We start from the raw sequence: 23,873 nt of genomic DNA, 5'->3' as shown, positions 1-23,873 counted from the left end.
TTAAGCAGTTAGGGAGGCTCAGAAAGGAACTTAGATGACTGGAATGCCAGTTGGTAAATAGTTATTTCAGAGCATTAATGACAATTTTGAGTCTGGACACATTGCAGGCCAGAAATTAGATTCCTCAATCCTAAAGTTAGATTTTGCTCTACTATTGCATGCCTTGTTTGAGAGATTTTTAAACACCAGTGACAGTGTTGACTCACAGTTCTTGCGGTTTGACCCAAATGGAGAAATTTCTGTAATACTGTATCTGAGTGTTTACCAGGTAAGTATTAGAAATTCCAGCTTAATTCAGTTTAAACTGTAAAGGAATTTGCTGTCTGTGGAAACAAATATCAGGCTTAGATAGCACTTCCAGCAACATTTCATCCAGTGGACCAAACCAAAAACCCAGGTTTCCTCTCTGTCGCCTCACTGCTTTCTGAAACATTGGTCTTAAAGACTGGGTTCCTGTGTGTTTTATAACAGCTGCCAGCCAGCATCTTGTTTACATCCAGCTAAAGAAAGAGGGAATTTCAGTAACTGTCACAAAGGCTAGGAATTGCTTTCTCTTGCTTTCTTGTTCTCTCGTGATTAACCCTTGGCCTAAAGATAGGATTGTTGGTTGGATTAAGATCATCAGGGTCGGGCCTCCCTGGTGGCGCAGTGGTTAAGAGTCCGCCTGCCGATGCAGGGGATACGGGTTCGTGCCCCGGTCTGGGAGGATCCCATATGCCGCGGAGCGGCTGGGCCCGTGAGCCATGGCTGCTGGGCCTGCGCGTCCGGAGCCTGTGCTCCGCAACGGGAGAGGCCACAACAGTGAGAGGCCCGCATACCGCAAAAAAAATAAAAATAAAAATAAAAAAAATAAAATAAAAAAAAAAAGATCATCAGGGTCGAACCCTGGATTTAGATTAATCCCATACAAACTGCATAGCTGCTATAAAATGGAGGAGGGATAAATCCACCCACTAAAAATCCATGTATTTTTGGTAGAAAGTGGAAGAAATGGGTGCTGGGAAGTGTAAGGTCGGATCTTAACAAACGGCATCGCGAAACAGAGGAAAGCTTCAAGTGAGCTTTATTGGGGGCGCTCCCGGGCGAGGTTCACTGGTCCGAGAGAAAGGGGCCAGAGAAGTCGCACCCGGGCGAGGGTTGGGCAAGATTTTATAGAGGAAGAAGGGAAAGGGGTGTGATGAATCTGGGAGGGCGCAGGTTATTCCTTATTTGGTGGTCTCTTCGGGTATCGTGGCAATATCTGGTGCCAGTTACATCAGTCTTGGGACCGCTAGTCCCGCCCCTCGAAAGGTGGGAAGGCTGGGCTCGGTGGAAAGCCCCCAGGTCAGTTCCTGGAACTGGGTGGTCCGGAATGTCTCCAGGTCAGTTTCTGGAACTGGGTGGTCCGGAGAGTTTCGATCTGATGCAACCTGTGAATCTGATTGCGTTCCTCTGCCTCGGGCCAGTTGGCCTTACAGGAAGCAACAAAAAACAACTTGGCCGAGGCTGTACAAGAAATATTCATAGCTCTTCATCTAACACACACTAAAAAGAAAGGCAGATGATTCATTCCTGAGACCGGAATGGAGGAGTGGAAAAAACAGAAAGAATGATTTTGCTGGTTTTCTTTTATTGTAGAATTCTGCAGTTTCTTACTTTGTGGTGATGGTTGTTGTTGCTCTGAGGAAGGTCTGAGGGACATTGGTCATGGCCATGTTTGGGTTTTCTTCTAACATTAAATTCTGAAAAATAACAAATCATCATGTGCAGAGTTTGGCAAGCTGCTGCTATTTTTGTAAGGCCCAGCAGCTAAAAATGTTTACATTTTTAAAAGACTTAAAAACAAAAAATATGAACCAAAGACTGCATGTGGTCCATAAAGCCCCAAATATTATCTGGTTCTTGACAGAAAAAGTTGGCCAACCCCTGGTCCAGTCTATGAAAGTGAAGTTTCATTACTTCCTAAATAATTAGAGTAAAAATAACAAAGTTTAGGGAATCTGTGACTCATAAAACCAAATGTACAAGAAACATTATTATAGGATTAGGCTTTAGTATCTTTCTCAACTGCAAACTAATCCCTTCAAAATCCTAAATGAAAATAACTTTCTTCTATTTAATATTACTTTGCTTATTTCTCATTTGGTGGTTGCCAGGGCTGGGGAAGGGAGGGGGGGTGCATGGAAATAGGTAGTAGAAGATTAACAAGAGACAGATACGTTTTTGATTCTGCACACAAGGCCAGCAGTTAGCTGATTTTTGGCTGACCACACACTGACTAACTAGTCATAGCATAAAAATTTTCATTTAGCTCCATGTCTGCCAAAGTTCCAGATTCTAAGATGTCATGTTCAATGATGTCATAGAGAAGGTACCCTTATATTCCAGCTAGGATCCTATAGTTGATAAGAGACAGCTACAGTCAGCCAACTGAACCAACAGGAGAGTTTTGTCAGCAATTCCCAGGTGTAAATCATGGTGCAGAATATTAGAGACATGGCAAGTATTTATTTGGCTTCAAGGAGTATTTCAAAAGAGACATCTTGAGGGCAGATTTGATAAACTTTAAGGAATATTTCCTCCATCCAGTACTCCTTCATTGCTCTGTAGCAAGAGGAGATTTTTATTTTTTAATGCTTGTTCTTCATGTTGTTTCTTGAGGGATGGAACTCTCTAGAGAGGAGCCAAGAGAAAAATTGATCAAAAAGAGTTTTATCCCTTCCTCTGTCTCATTTCTTGCTCTGACTCTAGCTGGATCCAGGCCAGCTCCTAACATAACCCATCCTGTACCTGATCCCACCAATTTTACCTTAGTTGTACCTGGAAAATTTTATGGAAGTAAAATAGTCTACATATTTCTCTTATCCCAGGAAAGAGAACAGAACCCCTAGACATGCCTATAGAATGGACCAGGGGCATTAACAAGTGTTTAGGTGGTATTTCATAAAATCACTTTCCATCCATTGTCCAATGGAACCACCACAACAAATCTCAATACATATATGGGCCAGGGATAATTCTTTATGTAAAGAAAATTGCCTCTAAAAGAGTGGTTAAGGGCCTACATCATTTAGAGGTGGAGCAGGCATCTAGCATCCAGACATTCTGATGTGACCACATTACAGGAGGACCAGGAGCTGGAGGGAAGGGGAACACGTAGGGACTGGGTCTTCCCTCCACTAGCACCCTCAGAATTAGACTTTTGACATTTTCCCCACATGTGCCTGTATGTAAGATGATAAATATGAGAGCGACCAGATTGAAAGAAGGCATTGCCATGTACCTTTGACATAAAAAAATGTTTTAAAAATAGCACACACTTGCTAATGATTTTGGTAATTCTTCTTTTTTTGGTTTTCTGGGACTCTCATAGAGTAGCTTGGAGTCTCACTCATCCTCTGAGAAGCCCTCTCCATCTCCTCCTCAGAGACCTATTCTGAGGGCCTATTGTCTCCTTTATGTCTTTATTCAAATGTCACATCCAGGTGGACCTTGGCCACCCCGACTGTGATTGTAATCCAGCGCCCATCCTTCCCTCCTGTTTTATTCTCCTTTTTTCTTTATTAGCAGAGATCACAAATTTACTATATATTTTACTTATTAATCTTACCATTGGCTTCCCCACCAAATGTAAGCTCCATGAAGGCAGTGGGTGGACTGTTTTGGTTTTTGTCCATGCTATATCCTAGCAGCGTGTCCAGTAGCTGGCATAGAGTGGGCCTCAATAGGTACATGTGGGATCACTATGCATACCATGGGAGTATTACCTTCAGAGAACTTAGCCAAGTCAAATTCATTGGACCAGGTAGTTCATTTTACACCCTAACAACTACTGAGAAGTGAAGACATGTATGCTTTTGATGATGGCATCTACCTTATAACTTCAGAAGCGAGAAGTGAGAAGTGGAGGCTTGGCATGGCTTTCTGAAAAGTTAATCACCCCTCTCTTGGAGGAATATTGGTAAAGGAAGAGTATGTCTTCTTTGAGTCATCCGTTTCACTTCTTGAAAGTAAATCAAATGGCAATGTAATTGTCAAGACTCCCCAATTATAAAGTATATGCCATTTGTATGGAATAAACCCCATCCCTATTTCCAGTGATAGGCCCTGATTGATTTAACTCAATTAGTGATCCCATCCCTCCATATTAATTAGTGGTCCAGGTATAAGCGCATGATGGCATTTGGGCCAGAAAGAGGAAGAGTGAGCCCCGTTACTATAAAGAACTCAGGAGACGATTTTGTATAGTGGTTAAGGAAATGGACTCTGGGGTCAAGCTTACTAGGCTAGCAATCCCAACTACACCACTCACCAGCTGGTTGACCATGAGAAAGTTAATAAATGTTAGTTTTTTCATCTGTGAAATTGGGATAATAATAATAATATCCACTGCATAGGGTGGTTGTAGAGATTAAGGAAGAGATTACCAAGCGCAGAGTAAATTAGATGCTCTTGGTAGAATTCCAGTGAGAAAAGGAAAAATAAATCTTGAACAGAACACTATGTATTAGCAGATCATTCATTCATCAACTAAATGCTCCATGAGCACTTACCATGTGCCAGTTAGGGGCCATGGAGGCACAGAAGTGAGTCAGGATTGAGTTCTGTAGGGACTTGTTGGGAAGACAAGCTGTGCATGAAATAACTAGTGTAGGACATTGTTCACAAAGCAATCAAGCATAGATACCATGATCTGAGGTCCCAGGAGGGAAAATCTTACTTTACTTAGATGGTACAGACAGTTGTTAGAAAAAATTCACTTAAGACATTCAGCAAGAAGCATGTCTAATCCTTAAATGTCTGGTTTTAACTATATCTTTAATAATGATCAGCCCATCCCCCCAAAACCAAACAAAACAAAAACAAGAAATGATTCAAGGTATTAGATTAGCTCTCCTTTAGATTTCTCTGTTAATGCATGTTTAGGTCCTTGTTTAAAAAATCAAATATAGATGTCCACCTTGAACACCCATTCATCCCCACCTTCCACCCCTCATCTCTCACTATCCAATCTCAGTCTCTTCCCAGAGGTATCCAACCATTACCAACCACCATTACCAACCCATCTGGTAAATAGAATCCTAACCTTTTTGTGTGGGTTTATCATCATTTATGTATACTTAGGAAGATAAATATATATATATGCTCTCAAGGACATTTAGGAAATGTTGGATCCCCTGGAGAACAATGGGGTGGGGCACCATAACTAAGCTGTCATTTTATTCCCTGCAAGACATTATGAGATTCAGTGATTGTGCACATTTCCTCATTTATGCTCTGGTCTCAGGATGAATTAAAAGCACTTTTGAAATCTGCCGAAAACAAACTTGTAGTAATTGAATTTTCAGCAAAATGGTGTGGTCCTTGCAAAAGAATTTATCCTCTTTTTCATGTAAGTATCATCAGTGTCTATTTCACAATTTTAGAAGGAATTTAAAGTTCTCAAATAGTTTTCCCAATAAAGCTTAAAAGTTTTGCCCTTATGAGCCATTATGGAATCATAGCTCCCCCCCCGACTTGGTGCCTACTTCTTTTTTTATTATTATTTTTTAATTTTTTCAATTTCATTTAAGTATAGTTGATTTACAATGTTGTGTTAGTTTCAGGCATACAGCACAATGATTTGGATGGATAGATAGATAGATTGATTGATTGATAGGGATAGAGATATTCTTTTTCAGATTCTTTTCCCTTACAAGTTACAAAATATTGAGTATAGTTCCCTGTGCTACACAGTAGGTCCTTGTTGGTTAACTATTTTATGTATAGCAGCGTGTATGTGTTAATATCAACCTCCTAATTTACCCCTACCCCCCTTTCCCCTTTAGTAACCATAAGTTTGTTTTAAAATGACTGTACTACCCAAGGCAGTCTACAGATTCAATGCAATCCTCATCAAATTACTAATGGCTTTTTTCACAGAACCAGAACAAAAAATTTTTTTAATTTGTATGGAAACACAACTAGCCAATAACAATCTTGAGAAAGAAAAACAGAGTTGGAAGAATCAGGCTCCCTGACTTCACTAACAAAGCCACAGTAATCAAAGCAGTATGGTACTGGCACAAAAACAGACATATGTAGATCAATCGAACAGGATAGAAAACGCAGAAATAAACCCAAGCCCCTATGGTCAATTAATCTATGACAAAGGAGGCAAGAATATACAACGGAGAAAAGACTGTCCTTTTAGTAAATGGTGCTGGGAAAACTGGACAGCCACATGTGAAAGAATGAAATTAGAACATTCACTAGCACCATATACAAAAATAAACTCAAAATGGATTAAAGACCTAAATGTAAGACCAGATACTATAAAACTCCTAGAGGAAAACATAGGCAGAACACTCTTTGACATAAATCACAGCAGCATCTTTTTAGATCCATCTCCTAAAGTAATGGAAATAAAAACAAAAATAAACAAATGGGACCTAATTAAACTTAAAATCTTTTGCACAGAATCATAGTTTTTTGAAGCATCCTGATTAACCTGAATATAATATAGTGAGATCTAATTAGATCATTAGTATACACACCAGAAGATTAATATTACTTGTCTATGGATAATTCTGCAAGAATCATCAAAAGGTGTGAAAGAGTACAATTGTACAAAGGAATGGATTATTCATAATAATGACATTTTACCTAAGTTCCAGAATTCAGAACTTCCAAATATTGGAATAGATTACAGATGAACATGATACTTGTTTTTAACTATAATATAAAAGAATAAACTGCTCCCAATCCTTCAACCCTATTATCAGAACAAATCCTATGTCTTACATATTCCTTTCATATCTGATCTCCTTTATAAAATATCTTAGTAAAATATTCCACTTAGTTGTAATCATATACTTATATTCAGATCTTTTTCCATATACACATTTGTTCATGTTTTTATCAGGTTTCCAGATTATAATTTTCATGTCTATACAATGTTTCATCTAGTTAATTTTCCTGTTACCCCATTTAAGGGTTTTCACCATTGAGGGGCGGGGAAGGAGGTGTATAACATGCGGCAGAAAGAAACTCAGGGCATTTTCTTTTCATTTCTCCTTATTGCGCAGATGTTTCACATTATGGTCCATTTTATGAAATCTATTCCTTCAAATATAAAATTTGGATTTCTCTACACAACTGAAAATACTCTGGTTTATTTTCAGCAAGATTTCTAACATTTCAACTTTTTTGACTTAAACTCTTCAATCTACCTGAATTCATTCTAACCACAATCACAACCTTTGATATTTAATTTAAAAGAAACATATTCAAATAGAGAAATTGGCTACATGACATCTCAACATCTATTCTCTGCCTAAAATTCTTAGAATATCCACAGGGAACATTTTCATATCTGGCAGGCCCCTCTATTCAGACACTTAAACTTAGAGTCTCCAAAGTTTAGCTTCAGGAGTATAACTACCTCACCTGCCACAAAGTCAAAGCTGATCAAATTTCAGTGGCCAGTGAGGCATTTTAATCTCAGGCTTGGTAACCCCTTTCTCCCTTCATACCTTCGGGCCCTGAGGGTGGTAAGGGCTCTGCTACTGTTGTGTCCAGACTCTCACAGCTCCTCCACACCCATCCTTAACTTTACAGTTATTTATAGTTAGCCCTTTGGTGATAAACGTCCCTAAATTATCCTAATTTGAATGTGCCATCTGTTTTCTGTTGGAATCCAAACTAATGCACACACAGTTTTTAAATGTGGGTGTATCCACACTGTGAAATACTATTCAGATGATAAAAAGAATCAAGTAGACCCATACATAATGAAGGAATTGCCTCCAAGACAACAATAGAATTAAGTAAAAAGAGAACAATATAGGAAAATTTATACAGTATGGTCCCATTTATATAAAAGAGATACATATACATATGTGTGTATGTCAACATATATACATATATATTATATGTAGACAAAGGAGAGCAGAAGATGCATATCAAACAAGTTTTTTTTTTTTCTGTGAGAGGGAGTGAAAATTGGGGGAGGATTGAGAATGGGAAAATTTCATGCTTTGCTTTATTTTTCTTATAATGTTTGAACTTTTTCAAGAGAAGGTATTCATGTGTCATTTATTTAAAACTCATTGTACATAGTGGAGTTGGAGGAAATGCTTTTCTTACTCTAGGACCCTTTATCAGAGATCAAAGTAGAAACAGAAACCAAATTAGACTGAAAAGGATTTTAATACGAGGAGTTAAATGCTCATAAAATCATTAGAAGACTGGATGAATGGGCTCCCGACTGGAACCCCACGAATGACTCAGAAGCACAACAGACCCACCTGAAGGGATCCTAACGTTGCCAATATCAGATGTGAGAAGAGATGGAAAGCCACTACTTGGAGAAAACAAACAAACAAAAAACAAACAGAAAAACAGCAGTTGGGGAGTTAGAATCAGAATCCGGAAGCTGATGTCGAGGCACTGGATCCCTCAGCATAGCTGCTGCCTCCAGCACGATTACCCTCCCACACCCCAGGCGTGCTTTCCAGCAGGACATCCAAAGATGAAAAGAAAGTAGCTCTGTCTCACTTCTGCCTTCCAAGTCTTGCCTGCATGCATCTCACTGGTGAAACCAATTTGCATCCAGAACTCTAGCTGCAAGGGAATCCAAGGAAACTTTCCCTTTTCCCTTTTCCAGGCTTTGCAGGAGGGTGGCATGGAAGTGAGCCGGCTATACCATTACTCTAGGTGGGGAAGAATTCAAGACATTTTCAGGGGCTTCCCTGGTGGCGCAGTGGTTAAGAATCCGCCTGCCAATGCAGGGGACAGGGGTTCGAGCCCTGCTCTGGGACGATCCCACATGCTGCAGAGCAACTAAGCCGGTGCACCACAACTATTGAGCCTGCACTCTAGAGCCTGCGAGCCACAACTACTGAACCTGTGCCACAACTACTGAAGCCTGCATGCCTAGAGCCTGTGCTCTGCAACAAGAGAAGCCACCGCAGTGAGAAGCCCGCGCACCGCAATGAAGAGTAGCCCCCACTCGCTGCAACTAGAGAAAGCCCACACACGGCAACGAAGACCCAACACAGCCATAAATAAATAAAATTTAATTAATTAATTATTTTTAAAAAGACCTTTTCAGACACACAAAAACTAAAAGTTGACAACCCAGAGTCTCTGCTAAAGGATGTATGGCAAGAAGAAAAAAAGTAAATCATAAGCAAATGTGGATTTTAAGAAGTGATTTAAAACTTTAAGTCTTGAGTAAATTCCACAGTCCCATTTGATCTGGGCTTTGATGATTAAGAGCAGGGGTCAGCAACCTTTTCTGTAAAGGTTAAAGACAGTATTTTCAGGTTTGCAGATTATATGGTCTATGTCATATATACTCAGCTTTGATGTTGTAGCACAAAAGCAGGCAATGGCAATACACGAATGGGCAAACATGTTCCAATAAAACTTTATTTATGAGACCACGTGGAGATCTGGATTTGGTCTATAGGGTGAAGCTTGATGACTCTGGGCTAAGAGGATCACCTGGCATAGAACCCCAAAAAGAACATTTCTGGAAAAGGGGAAGTTATAAATTTGTTGAGAAATTGCATGGTGTGATCGTGGGAAGGCAAGTACTCTGTGAGGCTAACTTACAGTGTATACAGTGGAAGTAGCAACACACGAGCCTTGAAAAGGAAGCTGAGCCCAGATGGAGAAGGCCCTTGTGTTATAACTTAATGAGTTGCTGTAGAGTCAAAATAGAAGAATGTTTAAAAAGGTTTTGCCATGGGCTTCCCTGGTGGCACAGTGGTTGAGAGTCTGCCTGCCGATGCAGGGGACACGGGTTCGTGCCCCGGTCCGGGAAGATCCCACATGCCACAGAGCGGCTGGCCCCGTGAGCCATGGCCGCTGAGCCTGCGCGTCCGGAGCCTGTGCTCCGCAACGGGAGAGGCCACAGCAGTGAGAGGCCTGCGTACCACAAAAAAATAAATAAATAAAAGGTTTTGCCATGATCAAATGTGGGTTTTTGGAAAATACTTTTGGCAGAGTTGTATAAGAATGGGTTGGAAAGACTGAGGCAGGTAACCCAAGGTGAACAACAATGTCAATGATGAGTTTACCAAAACTAGGGCAGTGGTTTGGGGAGAAAAAAGGAAAGGTCAAATTCAGGAGACAGTTTAGAGTTAAGATCAAACAGAACAGGTGACCAGATGGTAACAGATTATGTGGGAGGAAGAACAGAGCAGAAGGAAGAATTTTTGTTGAGGGCAGAGGAGGGTCCTAGGTAGATGGAGTGGGATAGTGAGGGAGGGCAGTGTTCACAAGGGAACCCCAGTCTAGCAAGGAACCCGTATCTGTACCATGTCTTCCGACTACTACTCAATACAAAACTACTATAACCCTGTCCGTTTCCTGTCAGACTTGGGAGACTCTGAAAACTTCCTAAATAGAACCTGACCCTGAAATCAGATGTCCACATAAGTCAAACCCATTGCCCCGCCTGACTGCTACTGGGGAACACCCATGTATCTTGAAACTTGAAAAGTGCAAGTCAATTTCCCCGGAATTCTTGGGCAACACCATCTTCCTGCCAGGCATGGAGATGCTGCCAGTCAAAATCAGCATATTTTTTTTATCTGCAAAGTACTCTAAAATACCAAAGACCTTCGTGTTTATTATCCAAGAGTTTTCCCCCAGTTTCATCATCTTGATGAGCCACTGAAGAAAGAACTCCCACTTGGGGCACATTCCATGGACAAACAACCGGAGAGAATCCCTACAACAGAACTCTGCACCTAATGTCCACCTAATCAGTCCGTGTCATGCTGCTTCCTGCTTGTCCATGGGAGCAGCCACCAGTGACAGCTCCATCTGTTGTCTCCACTTGGCCAAACTCTGGACACTTCACACCACCACTGAAGAGAGGTTTCATTTGAAACAGGTCAATGGAAATGCTTGAGATATGATGTTAATGCAAACAAATCAATATGCTATTAAGTGCCCTTAAAGAATGAACATAGCTGTTGGGAAAAAAGAAAATCCCAGGGGCTGACATTTACAGGCTGCTTCTGCATCCACTACCCTATAACCATTACCAAGACCACTGTCACCACTGCTGTCAAAGATGCTTCCAGAACATCTGGAACAGAAGCAGGAGAGTTGTTTTTCCCTCCTCCCATTTTCCATTTTCTTGCAAATGCTTCCCACTGGCGGAACCTAACAGGAAGACAGCTGGCAGAGGATTCTGGAAAATCTAGTTTTGATACATAGCAGAACACAGACTTTAGACTCTGGTTCTGCCATTGATCTTTGCTTGACCTTGGCAGCATCCAACTTTGACTTTGGTGCTTGAGGTTCTAGGCAGTAGTGCAATGCCAGAATGATGCTTAGCTCTCTTGATCAACCTTTTTGTTCAGTTTTGTTTTTGCTAAAAGACATTGCTAGTGTGTGATTTAATATTCACCTTAAGCTAATGAGGAATTTTTACTCTTTTACATTGAAGGAAATGTCTGTGCAATACCGAAACGTCATGTTTGCTAATGTGGATGTGGACAATGCTCGGGTAAGAATCTTAAATCCTTGTAGATATGTAAAATCCAATGTGATGTCACTGAGAGTGCTGTCTCAGTGATTATATAAGCAATTTAAAGTGTGATGAAGGGCCTCCCTGGTGGCGCAGTGGTTAAGAGTCCGCCTGCCAATGCAGGGGATACGGGTTCGTGCCCCGGTCTGGGAGGATCCCATATGCCGCGGAGCGGCTGGGCCCGTGAGCCATGGCCGCTGGGCCTGCGCATCCGGAGCCTGTGCTCCACAACGGGAGAGGCCACAACAGTGAGAGGCCCGCATACAGCAAAAAGAAAAAAAAAAAAAAGTGTGATGAACTGTAGTAAACTCCCTCATAACGTTCTTGTATATTTTGTATTTTTTTTAAAAAGACAATAAATCTGTGGCTCTCCTCCTGCCCCCCACCTTCCCATACTATGGCAGAATTCACTAATCAAGCCTAATATTCTTCACCACTTGCTCTGGACTCTGCCCCACAATCCTGCTCAGTAGAGTTGCTCTAGACAGACAATACCAGTTCGTTGAAGTTGAGCTCAAAGTGAAAAATGATTTTCACCCCTATAGTAGATTATTATTCAATTTCTAAAACCTAACTCAATGCATTACAGACATTTTAACATAACTTGCTGTCCCCTTGCTATAGCTTATGCTTTTTGTGGGGTTCTTTAAACCCCACAAGGAATTCCAGGAAATCCTTTCCTTACCTCCCTAGAGCCTTTCTTCCTCACCACCCCCCACAAATATGATCAGCCCATGTCCTCAATCAAAATGTGCTTACTGATACACACAATGTGTCTACAGAATTATTCTTCCTAACATTTGTTCACTTATATTGAGGAAAAGTACCAATAACAAGTGGCCTGTACATACATTGGATTGAACTTGAGCTTTAGAATTTAAAAAATCTACTATTCACCCATCCTGCCCTTTAATAGTTTTGTGACCTATTATCAGTTAACCTCTATAAACTTCACTTTCTCTGTATGTAAAACATAATAATAATAATTAACGGAATATGATAAAAGGCACAAAATATATGACATACTACCCAGAACATAATAAAAGTTCCATTTTTCCATTTCCTTCAACTTTCATTAAAGTGTGACAGTGTGTGATTGTCCTTTAAGATGAATCATGTACTATGCATTCAGAATACACAGCTAGGATTATTATCTCTTTGTCTTTTTCATATTCAGAGAGCTGTGCACCTATCACTACAATCAATTTTAGAAAGTGTTCACAACTCCAGAAAGAAACATTGTTCCCTTTAGCAGTCACCTCCCTGCCCTGATCCCTCCATTGACTACCTCAACCCTAAGCAACCATAAGTCTACATTGTCTCTAGATTTGCTTATTCTGGCCACTTCATATAAATGGAATTATAGAATATGTGTTCTTTTGTGATGGGCTTCTTTCACTTAACATAAGTTTGCAGGATTCATCCATGATGTAGCATGTATCAGTACTCCATTCCCTTTTATTGCTGAATAATATATTACCTTTTTTTATCCATTCATCCTACGATGGACATTCAGGTTGTTTGCAACTTTTCGCTATTATGTCTAATACTGGCATAAACATTTATGTATACATTTTCATTTCTTTTGGCTATATATCTAGAAGTGGAATTTTTGGGTCATATGGTAACTCGTTATTTAACTTATTGAGGAACTGACAAATTGTCTTCGAAACAGCTGCACTATTTTACATTCCCACCAGCAATGTATGAGGGTTCTGATTTCTCCATACCCTCAGCAACATGTGTTATTATTTTCTTTTTTGATTACAGCTCTTTGTCTCTTAAGATGAAACAAAATGCACAATTTTCTTTTCTAAGAGTAATGTATTCATTGTTGTCATTGCGTGGTCATGAAAATTATAATGTAGTGGGGGGTGGCAGGGGAGAGGTTTTGATCCTGTGGGTGGCTAATTTTCTTTTGACTCAAACAAAATAAATAAAAAGTGGTATTTGAAATCAGATTGTAATGGATTAGAGCAATTGGAATGCTGACATATTTTCTTGTCTCTTGGCTCCAAATCTTTCACAAAGATGGGCAGTGAAGAGGCATAAGGCTTAAAAGAAAGAAATATGCAAGCCTTACTTAAAATGCAAGACATTATATCACCCCATGTCTCAAGTGTGGTTATAAAGAGACCTTTACTCGTTCTTATTTTTTACAATATGCTCTTTCCATATTGGATTCCACTGGTGCCCTTCTGCAGTCTTTCACAAGCTCTTTTAAATGGAGCTCATTTTGTCCTTCAGTCCATTCTGTTTTGGCCCCCATCTCTCACCCGTCTCCTAGAGCTCTTGAATGAGAAAGCTCAGGAATGCTGGAAACAGTCATTTTTCTACTGTAACATTCCTGGAAGCTTTGAGGATATATTAGAAAAGTTCTTGGCAAGAGAATCTGTAATGTGTCAGCTGTCCCTGGGCTCTCAGACATGCCTCCTGAGACGTCAACCAAGTACCATTGTTGGTCCAGAGAGAGGATACCAGAATTGTGACTTCATGCCATTTCTTTTATTTTCCAGGAGTTGGCCCAAATTTATCACATCAAAGCAATACCCACATTTCAGATGTTCAAGCAAGCCCAGAAGGTATGTTCCTATGCTAACTGGCAGATTGAAATAGATTATAGAGCCATCAGAGTCTAAAAAAAAAGGCCTGGGGTATCCTGGATGGACGAAACAACTGTATTTATTTTTAATCTTAGCAATGTAATTCTTAGTTTCTGAACTTTACATATTGGCAAGGGGTAAAAAAAAAAAAAAAGCATGAATCGTGATAAATCTCCCCATTCAGACCATTTGAGGTGTCCAAATCCATATGAAATACCCCACTATTATCCCTCTTTGGGGCAGAACCATCAAAAAAGAACCTTATAACAAGTGGCATGATGAAATTCTCTCACAAATATATACACGTTTTTCACACTTGGGCAAACATCAATCAAAAGCTATTATTACAAGGTAAAATAGCCTAGTGGTTGACCAGGCAAGTTCTGGGCTCAGATTTCTGTGGTTCAAAAACCAGTTCTTCCACTTCCCAGCAGTTTACTTAATAACCTCTTGGTATCTTAGTTTCCCTATTTGTAAAAACATGGATCGTAAAAAGTTTCCCCCTCCTTAGTGAAAATGAAATGAATTAACATGACTAAACTTTTTAGACCCATCCTGACACACATGAGTATGTTATGTTAATTATCTCAAAGATATTAATGGAATGGAATGCCTCAAATACTTGGTGTGTGATGAAACTAGTAATTACATATATGGCTGGGAGCACGGACACTTGTGCGTACTTTTTGAAAGGTGATTTTGCAACACACATAAGAGGAAAAAACTGTTCATTCCCTTTCACACATTATCCCATTCTTGGGAATTTTTGTTAATGAAATACCTCATGGAAAAATAAATGGCTAAGTGCATAGTAATTGTAGCATTATTTCTAACAAAATATGGAAGCAAGGTAAATGTCTTTTTTTAGTAGAGTGGCTAAGTGATTTATGATACATCTAGTCTGTGAAACAGTATGCAATTAAAAAGGGTTATGGACAGAAAAGAAGCAGATTCACAGATACAGAAAACAAAGTACTTGGGGGGAAGCAGTATAGGGGTGGGAGAGTGGGAGGTACAAACTATTGGTTGTGACAGGCTCAAGGATGTATTGTACAACACGGGGAATATAGCCAATACTGTGTAATAATTATAAATGGAAAGTAACCTTTCAAAATTGTAAAAAAATTTTTTAATTGTTTTAAATGATTGAGCTAAAAGATTAAATAAATAAATAAATAGAGTTATGAAGAATATATGTAAAGTAAAAAAATTCATACTTAAACTTTGTAAAGATTATGTCTGCAGTATAGAGAATGAGAGCATTCGATATGCTAACTGTAGAATTTTATCTTCGGTTTCTATTTGTGTGTATTTGCTGTAACATAATTGAAGCAATAGATTTTTTTTTTTTTTTTTTTGGCTGCTTTGGATCTTTGTTGCTGCATGGGCTTTCTCTAGTTGCCATGAGCGAGGGCTACTCTTTGTTGTGTTGCACGGCCTCTCATCGCAGTGGTTTCTCTTGTTGTGGAGCACGGGCTCTAGACACGCGGGCTTCAGTAGTTATGGCACGCAGGCTCTACAGCGCAGGCTCAGTAGTTGTGGTGCACGGGCTTAATTGCTCCGCGGCATGTGGCATCTTCCCGGACCAGGAATCAAACCCGTGTCCCCTGCATTGGCGGTGGATTCTTAACCACTGCGCCACCATGGAAGTCCCAAAGCAATAGCTTTAAATAATTTTTCCCCAAAAAATGACACTACCTATTCCCTCTCTTGAGGTTTTACTTAAAACTTGAAACCATTTAACATATGCATTCTTTTTTTAACAACTTTATTGGAGTATAATTGCTTTACAATGCTTTGTTAGTTTCTGCTTTATTACAAAGTGAATCAACTATACATATACATATATCCCCATATCTCCACCCTCTTGTATCTCCCTCCCACCCTCCCTATCCCACCCCTCTAGGTGGTCACAAAGCACCCAGCTGATCTCCCTGTGCTATGCAGCTGCTTCCCACTAGCTATCTGTTTTACATTTGGTAGTATATATAAGCCCACGCCACTCTCTCACTTTGTCCCAGCTTACCCTTTCTCCTCCCCGTGTCCTCAAGTCCATTCTCTCTTTTTTTTAATTTTAGATTCCATGTATATGTGTTAGCATACGGTATTTGTTATTCTCTTTCTGACTTACTTCACTCTGTATGACAGACTCTAGGTCCATCCACCTCACTACAAATAACTCAATTTCGTTTCTTTTTATGGCTGAGTAATATTCCATTGTATATACGTGCCACATCTTTATCCATTCATCTGTCAATGGACACTTAGGCTGTTTCCATGTGCTGGCTATTGTAAATAGAGCTGCAGTGAACATTGTGGTACATGACTCTTTGAATTATGGTTTTCTCAGGGTATATGCCCAGTACTGGGATTGCTGGGTCATATGGTAGTTCTATTTTTAGTTTTTTAAGGAACCTCCATACTGTTCTCCATAGTGACTCTATCAATTTACTTCCCCACCAACAGTGCAAGAGGGTTCCCTTTTCTCCACACCCTCTCCATCATTTATTGTTTGTAGATTTTTTGATGATGGCCATTCTGACTAGTGTGAGGTGATACCTCATTGTAGTTTTGATTTGTATTTCTCTAATGATTAGTGATGTTGAGCATTCTTTCATGTGTTTGTTGGCCATCTGTATATCTTCTTTGGAGAAATGTCTGTTTAGGTCTTCTGCCCATTTTTGGATTGGGTTGTTTGTTTTTGTGAATATCGAGCTGCATGAGCTGCTTATAAATTTTGGAGATTAATCCTTTGTCAGTTGCTTCATTTGCAAATATTTTCTCCCATTCTGAGCATTGTCTTTTCATCTTGTTTATACTTTCCTTTGCTGTGCAAAAACTTTTAAGTTTCATTAGATCCCATTTGTTTATTTTTGGTTTTATTTCCATTTCTCTAGGAGGTGGATCAAAAAGGATCCTGCTGTGTTTTATGTCATAGAGTGTTCTGCCTATGTTTTCCTCTAACAGTTTTATAGTGTCTGGCCCTACATTTAGGTCTTTAATCCATTTTGAGTTTACTTTTGTGTATGGTGTTAGGGACTGTTCTAATTTCATTCTTTTACTTGCAGCTGTCCAGTTTTCCCAGCACCACTTATTGAAGAGGCTGTCATTTTTCCATTGTATATTCTTGCCTCCTTTATCAAAGATAAGGTGACCATGTGTGCTTGGGTTATCTCTGTGCTATCTATCCTGTTCCGTTGATCTATATTTCTGTTCTTTGCTAGTACCATACTGTCTTGATTACTGTAGCTTTGTAGTATAGTCTGAAGTCAGAAGCCTGTTTCCTCCAGCTCCATTTTTCTTTCTCAAGATTACTTTGGCTATTTGGGGTCTTTTGTGTTTCCATACAAATTGTGAAATTTTTTTGTTCCTTGTTCTGTTAAAAATGCCATTGGTAGTTTGATAGGGATTGCATTGAATCTGTAGATTGATTTGGGTAGTATAGTCATTTTCACAATGTTGATTCTTCCAATCCAAGAACATGGTATATCTCTCCGTCTGTTGGTATCATCTTTAATTTCTTACATCAGTGTCTTATAGTTTTTTGCATACAGGTCTTTTGTCTCCTTAGGTAGGTTTATTCCTAGGTCTTTTATTCTTTTTGTTGCAGTGGTAAATGGGAGTGTTTCCTTAATTTCTCTTTCAGATTTTTCATCATTAGTGTATAGGAATGCAAGAGATTTCTGTGCATTAATTTTGTTTCCTGCTAATTTACCAAATTCATTGATTAGGCCTAGTAGTTTTCTGGTAAGGTCTTTAGGATTCTCTATGTATTGTATCATGTCACCTGCAAACAGTGACAGCTTTACTTCTTCTTTTCCGATTTGGACTCCTTTTATTTCTTTTTCTTCTCTGATTGCTGTGACTAAAACTTCCAAAACTATGTTGAATAATAGTGGTGAAAGTGGGCAGCCTTGTCTTGTTGCTGATCTTAGTGGAAGTGGTTTCAGTTTTTCACCATTGAGAATGATGTTGGCTGTGGGTTTGTCATATATGGCCTTTATTATGTTGAGGTAAGTTCCCTCTATGCCTACTTTCTGGAGGGTTTTATCATAAATGGATGTTGAATTTTGTTGGAAGTTTTTCTGCATCTATTGAGATGATCATATGGCTTTTATCCTTCAGTTTCTTAAAATGATGTATCACATTGATTGATTTGTGTATATTAAAGAGTCCTTGCATTCCTGGGATAAACCCCACTTGATCATGGTGTATGATCCTTTTAATGTGCTGTTGGATTCTGTTTGCTAGTATTTTGTTGAGGATTTTTGCGTCTATATTCATCAGTGATATTGACCTATAGTTTTCTTTCTTTGTGACATGTTTGTCTGGTTTTGGTATCAGGGTGATGGTGGCCTCATAGAACGAGTTTGGGAGTGTTCCTCCCTCTGCTATATTTTGGAAGAGTTTGAGAAGTATAGGTGTTAGCTCCTCTCTAAATGTTTGATAGAAATCTCCAATGAAGCCATCTGGTCCTGGGCTTTTGTTTGTTGGAAGATTTTTGATCACAGTCTCAATTTCAGTGATTGTGATTGGTCTGTTCATATTTTCTATTTCTTCCTGGTTCAGTCTCAGAAGGTTGTGCTTTTCTAAGAATTTATCCATTTCTTCCAGGTTGTACATTTTATTGGCATGTAGTTGCTTCTAGTAATCACTCATGATCTTTTGTATTTCTGCAGTGTCAGTTGTTACTTCTCCTTTTTCATTTCTAATTCTGTTGATTTGAGTCGTCTCCCTTTTTTTCTTGATGAGTCTGGCTAGTCGTTTATCAGTTTTGTTTATCTTCTCAAAGAACCAGCTTTTTGTTTTATTGACCTTTGCTATTGTTTCCTTAATTTCTTTTTCATTTATTTCTGATCTGATCTTTATGATTTCTTTCCTTCTGTTAACTTTGGGGTGTTTTTGTTCTTCTTTCTCTAATTGCTTTAGGTGTAAGGTTAGGTTGTTTATTAGAGATGTTTCTTGTTTCTTGAGGTAGGATTTTATTGCTGTAAACTTCCCCCTTAGAACTGCTTCTGCTGCATCCCATAGGTTTTGGGTCGTTGTGTTTTCGTTGTCATTTGTTTCTAAGTACTTTTTGATTTCCTCTTTGATTTCTTCAGTGATCTCTTGGTTATTCAGTAGCATATTGTTTGGCCTCCATGTGCTTGTAATTTTTACTGATTTTTTTCCTGTAATTGATATCTAGTCTCATAGCGTTGTGGTCAGAAAAGATACTTGATATGAGTTCAATTCTCGTAAACATCCCAAGGCTTGATTTGTGACCCAAGATATGATCTATCCTGGAGAATGTTCCATGAGCAATTGAGAAGAAAGTGTATTCTGTTGTTTTTAGGTGGAATGTCCTATAAATATCAATTAAGTCCATCTTGTTTAATGTATCATTTAAAGCTTGTGTTTCCTTATTTATTTTCATTTTAGATGATCTGTCCATTGGTGAAAGTAGGGTGTTAAAGTCCCCTACTATGATTGTGTCACTGTCAATTTCCCCTTTTATGGCTGTTAGCATTTGCCTTATGTATTGAGGTGCTCCTATGTTTGGTGCATAAATATTTACCATTGTTATATCTTCTTCTTGGATTGATCCCTTGATTATTATGTAGTGTCCTTCTTTACCTCTTGTAATAGTCTTTATTTAAAATTTATTTTCTCTGGTATGAGAATTGCTACTCCAGCTTTCTTTTGATTTCCATTTGCATGGAATATCTTTTTCCATCCCCTTAGTTTCAGTCTGTATGTGTCCCTAGGTCTGAAATGGGTCTCTTGTAGACAGTGTATATATGGGTCTTGTTTTTGCATCCATTCAGCCAGTCTATGTCTCTTGGTTGGAGCATGTAATCCATTTACATTTAAGGTAATTATCGATATGTATGTTTCTATTACCATTTTCTAATTGTTTGGGGTTTGTTATTTTAAGTCTTTTCCTTTTCTTGTGTTTCCTGCCTAGTAAAGTTCCTTTAGCATTTGTTGTAAAGCTGGTTTGGTGGTGCTGAATTCTCTTAGCTTTTGCTTGTCTGTAAAGGTTTTAATTTCTCTTTCAAATCTGAATGAGGTCCTTGCTGTAGAGTAATCTTGGTTGTAGGCTTTTCCCTTTCATCACTTTAAGTATGTCCTGCCATTCCCTTCTGGCTTGCAGAGTTTCTGCTGAAAGATCAGCTGTTAACCTTATGGGGATTCCCTTATGTGTTATTTGTTGTTTTTCCCTTGCTGCTTTTAATATTTTTTCTTTGTATTTAATTTTTGATAGTTTGATTAATACATTTCTTGGCATGTTTCTCCTTGGATTTATCCAAGGAGATAAATGGGACTCTCTGTGCTTCCTGGACTTGATTAACTATTTCCTTTCCCATATTAGGGAAGTTTTTGACTAAAGTCTCTTTAAATATTTTCTCAGTCCCTTTTTTTTCTCTTCTTCTTCTGGGACCCCTATAATTTGAATGTTGGTGCATTTAATGTTGTCTCAGAGGTCTCTGAGACTGTCCTCAATTCTTTTCATTCTTTTTTCTTTATTCTGCTCTGCAGTAGTTATTTCCACTATTTTATCTTCCAGGTCACTTATCTGTTCTTCTGCCTCAGTTATTCCACTATTGATTCCTTCTAGAGAACTGTTCATTTCATTTATTGTGCTGTTCATCATTGTTTGTTTGCTCATTAGTTCTTCTGGGTCCTTGTTAAACGTTTCTTGTATTTTCTCCATTCTATTTCCAAGATTATGGATCATCTTTACTATAATTACTCTGAATTATTTTTCAGGTAGACTGCCTATTTCCTCTTCATTTGTTTGGTCTGGCAGGTTTTTTCCTTGCTCCTTCATCTGCTGTGTGTTTGTCTGTCTTCTCATTTTGCTTATCTTACTGTGTTTGGGGTCTCCTTTTCGCAGGCTGCAGGTTCGTATTTCCTTTTGTTTTTGGTGTCTGCCCCCAGTGGCTAAGGTTGTTTCAGTGGGTTGTGTAGGCTTCCTGGTGGAGGGGACTAGTGCCTGTGTTCTGGTGGATGAGGCTGGATCTTGTCTTTCTGGTTGGCAGGTCCATGTCTGGTGGTGTGTTTTGGGGTGCCTGTGACCTTATTATGATTTTAGGCAGCCTCTCTGCTAATGGGTGGGGTTGTGTTTCTGTCTTGCTAGTTGTTTGGCATGGGGTGTCCAACACTGTAGTTTGCTGGTTGTTGAGTGGAGCTGGGTCTTAGCATTGAGATGGAGATCTCTGGGAGAGCTTTCACCACTTGATATTACGTGGAACTGGGAGGTCTCTAGTGCACCAATATCCTGAACTCGGCTCTCCCACCTCAGAGGCACAGGCCTGACACCCGGCTGGAGCACCAAAACCCTGTCAGCCACACGGTTCAGAAGAAAGGGGAAAAAAAGAAGGAAAGAAAATAATAAAATAAAATAAAGTTATTAAAATAAAAAATAATTATTAAAAATAAACAGTTAAAAAGTAATAAAAAAAAAGAAAAAAAAGAAAGAAAGAGCAACCAAACCAAAAAACAAATCCACCAATGATAACAAGCACTAAAAACTATACTAAAGAAAAACAAAAAACTGACAGACAGAACCCTAGGACAAATGGTAAAAGCAAAGCTATACAGGCAAAATCACACAAAGAAGCATACACATACACCCTCACAAAAAGAGAAAAAGGAAAAAAATATATATATCATTGCTCCCAAAGTCCACCACATCAATTTGGGATGATTCGTTGTCTATTCAGATATTTCAGAGTTGCAGGGTACATCACGTTGATTGTGGAGATTTAATCCACTGCTCCTGAGGCTGCTGGGAGAGATTTCCCTTTCTCTTCTGTTTGCACAGCTCTTGGGGTTCAGCATTGAATTTGGCCCCGCCTCTGCATGTAGGTCCCCTGAGGGCCAGACAGGACGGGGTTAAAGGAGCACCTGATTTGGGGGCTCTGGCTCACTCAGGCCGGGGGAAGGAGGGGTACGGAGTGTGGGGCAAGCCTGTGGCGGCAGAGGCCAGCATGACGTTGCAACAGCCTGAGGCGCCGTGTGTTCACCCAGGGAAGTTGTCCCTGGGTCACGGGACCCTGGTAGTGGCAGGCTACACAGGCTCCTGGGAGGGGAGGTGTGGATAGTGACTTGTACTGCACACAGGCTTCTTGATGGCTGCTGCAGCAACCTTAGCATCTCATGCCCATCTCTGGGGTCTGTGCTGATAGCCATGGCTCATGCCCGTCTCTGCAGCTCCTTTAAGCAGTGCTCTGAATCCCCTCTCCTCAGGCACACTGAAACAATGGTCTCTTGCCTCTTAGGCAGCTCCAGACTTTTTCCTGGACTCCCTTCCGCCTAGCCATTGTGCACTAGCCCTTTCAGGCTGTGTTCACACAGCTAACCCCAGTCCTCTCCCTGGGGTCTGACCTCCGAAGCCCGAGGCTCAGCTCCCAGCCCCTGCCCACCCCGTCAGGTGAGCAGACAAGCCCCTCGGGCTGATGAGTGCTGGTCGGCACTGATCCTCTGTGCGGGAATCTCTCCAGTTTGCCCTCTGCACCCCTGTTGCTGTGCTCTCCTCTGTGGCTCCGAAGCTTCCCCCTGCCACCTCCATCTCCTCCTCCTCCAGTGAAGGGGCTTCCTAGTGTGTGGAAACTTTTCCTCCTTCACAGCTCCCTCCCCAAGGTGCAGGTCCTGTCCCTATTCTTTTGTCTCTGTTTTTTCTTTTTTCTTTTGCCCTACACAGGTACGTGGGGAGTTTCTTGCCTTTTGGGAAGTCTGAGGTCTTCTGCCAGCATTCAGTAGGTGTTCTGTAGGAGTTGTTCCACATGTAGATGTATTTCTGATATATTTGTGGGGAGGAAGTTGCTCTCCACATCTTACTCTTCTGCCATCTTGAAGGTCTCCAACATATGCATTTTTAACTACCTCCACCTACATGGTCAAATGGTTTGTGTGTCATCTTTTATTATCTTCTCCTCTTCCATCAGAGAAATGAAGATGCTTCCTCGTTTGAAGTCAATTCCATCCATCTCTTGATTGCATCCCTCCCTTCTGTGCCAGGCCTTTATTCTTCAGTGATCCTTTTTCAAACCTGGTGTTTGGACCCTTGTTGTTTTTGCCACCCAGCTACCATTCCCTATTAGTAGTTCTCTGATTTTCCTCCAGGGAACCAAGCCCTTTCTAGTTCTTAGTCTATGTACTTCCTAGGGTTCTATCTCTAGGTCTAGACCAATCAGTGAACTCCATCCCCATCAAGAATGGGCCCTTCATTCCATTCAAGCCTATCCAAGCCCAACCAGAGCTAATTCTAGGGCTTTGCTTAAGTAGCTAGGTAAAAGCCTCTTCTTTTGATTGTACTAAACTTGAACTTGGAAAGATATGATGCTGAAGCTATTACATAGCTGGCTTGCCACCATAGGGAACCTAAAAATGAAACCTCCATATAGAGGAAAGCAGAATCAGGCCAAGAAGTGCCCATGGCATTGTTTGAACACTGAATCTATCCATGCCTGAAGCCTGAACTACCCCCACAAATTCTTCAGTTATGTAAACTTTGGGTTGCTTTTTCTGTCTTTTGCAACCAAAACATTTCTTTTTTTTTCTTAAAATCAGAAAGATGATTTTAATCTTATTTCTCAATAAAATAATAACATACATTTGTAAAGCAAACAATTTTAAGAATATTTCTCTAAAGGCTTTCTGGAATTCCTAAAGGAAATTCATCTATTTTAGAAAGAAAATTGCAAGGAATTATGGAAAACAACATAAAATTATCAAGTAGCCTCCTCCCCCTGCAACACACAGTAATGATTCTG

The 23,873-nt window shown here is 39.8% G+C and overlaps 1 protein-coding gene across 1 annotated transcript; it reads left to right on the top strand.

Annotated features, from left to right (window-relative positions):
* The first annotated feature begins 2,454 nt into the window (after positions 1-2,454).
* Positions 2,455-23,385, top strand: LOC132492426 (thioredoxin domain-containing protein 8-like). The gene is made up of 4 exons (XM_060101942.1): positions 2,455-2,478; positions 5,267-5,371; positions 14,026-14,091; positions 23,266-23,385. The coding sequence occupies exons 1-4, from the start codon at positions 2,455-2,457 to the stop codon at positions 23,383-23,385; spliced, it is 315 nt and encodes a 104-aa protein (XP_059957925.1).
* Positions 23,386-23,873: the final 488 nt, after the last annotated feature.

The sequence above is a fragment of the Mesoplodon densirostris genome, chromosome 6 (genome assembly GCF_025265405.1).
Source record: "Mesoplodon densirostris isolate mMesDen1 chromosome 6, mMesDen1 primary haplotype, whole genome shotgun sequence".
NCBI classification, from domain to species: domain Eukaryota; kingdom Metazoa; phylum Chordata; class Mammalia; order Artiodactyla; family Ziphiidae; genus Mesoplodon; species Mesoplodon densirostris.
This window is presented reverse-complemented; position numbering and strand designations above follow the sequence as displayed.